Source organism: Ruditapes philippinarum, unplaced genomic scaffold, assembly GCF_026571515.1.
Source record: "Ruditapes philippinarum isolate M1 unplaced genomic scaffold, ASM2657151v2 ctg9691_1_1_1_1, whole genome shotgun sequence".
NCBI classification, from domain to species: Eukaryota; Metazoa; Mollusca; class Bivalvia; order Venerida; family Veneridae; genus Ruditapes; species Ruditapes philippinarum.
In genome coordinates, this window is record NW_026864937.1 from 44680 (window position 1) to 50679 (window position 6000).

Below are 6000 nucleotides of genomic sequence, written 5' to 3' on the forward strand. Positions count from 1 at the left end.
AAAGTAATTTACGCATTGCAAAAAGCTCTTGCAATCCAATTTATTTAATTACCCCAAAGAGGTCAAAATGCGCAAAAAAAGGCCCTTATTGTTTTAGTTGCATAGTAAAATATGAAGATAGATACTGCAAAATCATTCACTAATTGCACAATACCAGAAAATTATTACTTGAATTTTGAGTCTTTTTACTTTTCTTAAAGTCTTGGGGTTGATCTTCATGAAATATTTTGACTCATCTGGAGGCATGCATATTTTGTTTTACCAAGGTTATTTTGGTATCGGGGTAATTTTATACATAACAGATTTTATGTTAACATGAGTGTTTTGTAGTGTACTATTTCTTGTCTAAACTAATCTGTTAACTAACATATATTGTAGAAACTAACTCTTGAGTGATTTCTTTCTTTCTTTTTGTTTTCAGTCTTGTGGGTAATTTCATTTTAATATGTTATTTCTTGCTGCCCTTACATAGACCCCATGTATTTAGTCCTACAATAAAATCCTGCAGCATTTATTATTTGCATGGAATTCATATATTTAACACTTACACTGCCAACATAGGCAATTAAATCTTCCTGTGTGGTCAGTGCTGACCAAGATCAGTCTGTAAGTACATCAGTGCCATCTGATAATGGTCTGCACTGTTTGCTATTCAGTATGTACATGATAATGAAATATTCCCTAATGGTTTTATCCAGATTGAAATATGGACAAGTCCATTTAAGATATTTATGATGGTAAAATCAGATTTTACAGTAATTTGATACAATTCCTAGTTCCTCTTAGCTCTTAAAATTCCTGCGATACTTGTGTTCTTAAAGTTGTTTCAATTTGATTTAATTGCAATTGAAGCTTAAATCATGCTTTAAAAGTCCTTAGAGTAAGCTCCCTTGTCTAACGAGTTTTGGTGTAACGGGGAAAATATGTTTGAGACCTGCCCAAAACAAGTTTGTAATATTCCTGGTAAATTCAGTGTTACGAAAATACAGTAACTGACTTTTTAAGTTTAAGAAAATTACTGTTGATATTGTTTACTTAAAAACATCCACATTTAAGAAATTTAAAAAAAAAAATTTAATCCAGATAAAATACATCTGGTGATCTTTTTACAAATTAAAAAAACTGATAAATAATTACTCCTTTTTATTTTGTGCGAATTATACATTTAGATAGATTTTACAGGATTTTATTGTTACCCACCTTTTACCCCATTTCCTCCCGCACGACTTAACCCTTTTACCATAGAAGTAAGAATGTATAAGAAATATCAAGGTTTGATATATTAGCCCCATATATACAATGTATATGTGATTCTCAAATTATCGACAAGACATTTATACTATGCAATGTCGTTTCATGACATATTTTTGAAAGTTTCAAAAGCTTCTGCAACTGTAATGTTAAAGAGGGTTTACCTAAATTTTATAAGCTTTAAGTATAGAATTTTATTGTCAAATTGTAAAAAATAATACTGATAGTTTAAAAAATGGTAAAACATACATGTATTGCTTATAATTGTACAAATAGAAATTTTGTCTACTGCCTGGCTGAATTTAGAAGAACTGTCTGGCAAGCCACAAGTGAAAATACAGAAAAAATGTTTCACTGCAGTTAAATTTTTTTTTACTGTAAAAATTTAGAAAGTGAACACAAGGAAACTGAAAATACACATTTTATTTCATCAATATTTCTCAAAAAAAAATTTTATAAGTATATAATGAATATGTATGTCTGGAAATTTTTATCAGTGTGTATATATAGTTACAAAAAAAATTGCATCATGTAAATTGGTTTAAACATAGTGCTTGTAGAGAAAACTAGAAAATTGATTTAGCCAGTATGGTAGTGATGGAAGTCATGTGATCATAGAATTCCTTGTTACTGAAGTTTGTTTGTTTGTTTGTTTTGGGTTTTACGTCACATCGACACAGTATAGGTCATATCGCGACGTTCCAGCTTTATTGGTGGAGGAAGACCTCAGGTGCCCATCCGTGCATTATTTCAGGCACGAACGGGCACCTGAGTAGAACCACCGACGTTCCGTAAGCTAGCTGGATAGCTTCCTCACATGAAAGAATCCAAAGTCCCTGTCGGGATTCGAACCCACAGCGGTGAGGGGCAAGTGGTTTGAAGTCAACGACCTTAACCACTCGGCCACGGACGCCCCTTGTTACTGAAGTGGTCAATTTTCTAGAATACAAAAAAACATAAAACTCCTTGTGTTACTGAAGTGGTCAATTTTCTAGAATACAAAAAACATAAAACTCCTTGTGTAAATGTATAAAGAATATTTGTATTTATGATTTGTAATATTTTTCATTGTATACTATGAATGAGTGATGAAGAATCATACATTTATTGTATAAATTTTTCCTTATATGTAAATTAGAAGATCATTTGGTAAAAAAAAAAGATATTTTTTTTTATACTTATCACATAATCCACGGAGCAGGAGTGTAGTTACATATACACATTTAATAAAATTTTATAAAATGAAACACAAAATTAATAACACTTTGACGTGACATCATTTGTTTTATATACAAACATAGTGTTAAAGCGTGCCAATGTTAGCATTAAACTATAGGTGCATCAACCAAAAATGACTAACTGAAAACCATTCTTAGTTTACATATGTGATACATAGAATATTGTATATCAGGTCTCTCACAGGCTCACATAATATGATTTTATTCATCTCATTCAAGAAATTTAGTATTATCAATATGGTCTCTATATAATGTTGTATATATTATGTTACAGGGACTGATAGATTTCTGCAGGACGTAGAGCTGATGATTGGATCAATGAGGAGATGGCGCTATTTCTTTGCTCTGTTCTGGCAGTACCTCTCTCCTCTTACACTTTTTGTATGTATCAAAGTCTCCTTTTTCTGGTTCGCATTGATTATGGGGATCTGATTTGTCACTAAGATGTAAATTTTTAATTTTGAGTTGTTCTAGACAAAATTTAGTCATTTTCTTTAAGACAAGGGTTTACATTTTAAAGTTAAAATGTTTATGTTGCTGTCACATGTTGATAAAATAATGACTTCTTTATGTATAGAAAATCATTGTATTGTTGTAGACATATGCCCACCTAAATCTGCAATAATAGAACCAACCAACGCATGTTTTAGGCCACTTATTAATCGTTTATAAGGTTCAATCCACTTGGCAGAATATAAGAAGAAAATAGCGGTGACACCTCTAAATAAAACTGAACAAATTGCAAAGAAATTAATCAAATAGCAAATGTTTGCCATTTTTAAATGGGAGTCAATTATCCACCCTTCATATTTTTTAGTGAGGCAAATGTTCACCACAGCAAAATAAAATGAGCAACTGTCCAAGGGGTCAAATGTCTTAGAAAGCACACATTTACATACAATCATAAAAAACCAACAGTTGCGTGTATGATAATTAATCTGGAAAATTTATTTTCAGGGTGTATTTGTATTCAACTTGATTCAGTACACACCAATTACGTATGATAAGTATAAGTACCCGTCCTGGGCTGATGGTCTCGGCTGGATCCTGGCTTTGTTTCCGCTGATGTGGATTGGTGGATCCATGATCTGGAAAATTACAACAGTCAAGGAGGATATTTCTTTGCTAGAGGTAGGTAGAGATGTTATCTTTATTTATATATAATATATCTCACTAAGCTGAGAGAAATTCAAAGGGGGAAAAAAACTTTGTAAAAAAAAAAAAAGAATAGGACAAAAGTTAATTGCCATAAAAGTGAAATATCAATTGAATTTTCTTAGAGATTAATGATATGTATGATATTGAATGAGGTTATAAAGGAAATGGATCTTGATTTTGAGTGATTTGTGTTAGAATATAGCACTGTATCGAGTTCAGATGCGCAGTAATATAATCACGAAGGCTGTGCCATTTTTGTGACATGGTTAATTATGTCATCTTTATTAAACTAATTAAGAATCTCCCTCTATCAAATATATATTAAGTAATAAGAAAAAACAATTCATATAAAGTTCTATATATATAAAGTGATAAGACCTGACTTTAAACCACTTAATACTCACTACTGTTGGCGTTATTTTCTGTTGAAATAAAAATTCCATGTTCAAAATATAGATAATTTTCACAGGAAGTACTAAAGTAAGTCCTTGTTTAAAGCTGCAAGCCTCCAGATGAGCTAAAATATTTTTTGAAGAAATTCAAACTTGAGAAAAATGTTTTTAGATTTTAAGAAAATTAAAGTACTTTGCTGTATTTATCACCATATATTTTAAGTTTACTTTAAGTTTTATTGGATGATGTTTTTTTCTGCCGTTTTAGAAAGTGAAGTTCCTGTTAAAACCAAGCCCAGAATGGGGACCAGCTCATAAACTGCCAAAGTTTGATTTACAAGACCTTGAAGGGGAGAAAAATATAGAAAACCCTAACTTCATCAGTAGTAACGATAGTGTGACGAAAATATGAACAGCATGAATATCACCATAGTGACAGAAACGGTTGCTAGGCAACAAAAAGAATGGGAAAAAAGAAAAGATTTGGAAGAAAATTTAAAGAAAAGATAAACAAAATAGCCAAATGGAAATGAAATGATAAGAATCCAAAACAAAGATATTTTTGATAATTTTTATGGGAAGATATGTAAAAATTGTTTTGATTCTGTTATAGAAAGATAAAGCAGTCTTGAGTTAACTTGTTTTGTTAATGCATGATTTTAATTTGTTTTATGATAAGAGTTTTAATCTGTTTTTAACTTTTTCTTTAATCAGAAAATTGATTTTAAAACAAGATTTTGTTGGTAAGTTTTGATGTGTAACTATTATTTTACTGAAGAAAGTACTCAGCTGTGATAAATTGTGTGAAGACAACATTAACAACATAACTGCTCAAGTTAGTTTAGAAATTTTTAGAGATTTTTTTTTTTTGTTAAGTTTTATATTTGTTTCAGTTCAAGACTGCTTTATTTTTCTTGAGGAATCAAGATGAATTTCATTATGGTACAGAAGTATTTGTAATGAACAGTATTATAAGAAAAGAATAACAAAAAATAAAATGTATAGCAAGGAAAACAGAGAAACGAAATTAACGAAAAAGTAAAAGAAAACGACTAGAAGTTAAGATTGTCACTAAGTTTTTGTTTAATGTTGCAGATTAAACTGAATTTTTTTTGTGTGGAGAATTTTGAATTTGCTTTAGAACACATCAGATAAGCACAGCTTATTATATAGCTTAAAAAAAACAACTGTTGTTAAGTTTAAGTGATCTAAAAATGTGTGCTGGTTTATAAATAGTCTGGTCATTTAATTTCCCCCGTATATTTTAAGATCGTTACATTTAAAATGACTAGAAGCTTAGCGTGCCAAGACTTTGGTTGCTAGGAGACGGGTGATGGGCTTGAAAAAATAAAAAAAATTCAAAAGAAAAAAAATCTATAAAATTGTAAAAATCATTAAATTTCATATATTTTTTTTTTTCAACACTTGTCATTGGTTTAAATGTTAAGGTCATTATGTTTCTGACAATATTTTTCCGGAACCTTTGATTTTATTTTATCATCTTGAATAACCTTTACTACTCTAAATACCTTAAATGGACTTGGCCATTTTTCATTCTGGACTGAGCCATTCATTCATTTTTAGAGAAATTTTTTATTACAATAAGTACTGGATGAATTGTGGACAGTGCAGACCTTGATCAGATGTTACAAATGTGCTAGATGATTTTTGTCTACACTTGTTGCATAGGAAGAATTCAGTCAGTCACCATAAGCTGGGTTGAATGGTAATAAAGATTTTCTAATAATGTCTAGATGTCTAGAATTGCCTGACTGTCAAATTATTTTATTGTATTCTTTTGGCCTTGTAAAGTAATCTAGTAGAAGAAACAAAGAATTGTTGTCCGTTAAGATTATTTGATTATATCGTAAGTTTTGTTACTAGAAGATTGACGGTCCTTGTTAAGCAATACATGTATTAAGACATCTTAAAATATAATCAAGGCCTATGGGTAAGAAGTA

At 30.3% G+C, this 6000-nt stretch overlaps 1 protein-coding gene across 3 annotated transcripts in view; it reads left to right on the forward strand.

Moving 5' to 3' along the window:
* LOC132727336 (sodium- and chloride-dependent glycine transporter 1-like) overlaps window positions 1–5176 on the forward strand; it is a 44814-nt gene extending 39638 nt beyond the window's left edge. For all 3 annotated transcript variants that reach the window (XM_060712772.1, XM_060712771.1, XM_060712773.1), the window contains exons 14-16: window positions 2764–2870; window positions 3447–3620; window positions 4308–5176. In XM_060712772.1, the coding sequence (XP_060568755.1) occupies window positions 2764–2870; window positions 3447–3620; window positions 4308–4451 (425 nt within the window). In that variant the 3' untranslated portion in view covers window positions 4452–5176. The remainder of the gene's footprint in view (window positions 1–2763; window positions 2871–3446; window positions 3621–4307) is intronic.
* The last annotated feature ends 824 nt before the right edge of the window (window positions 5177–6000 follow it).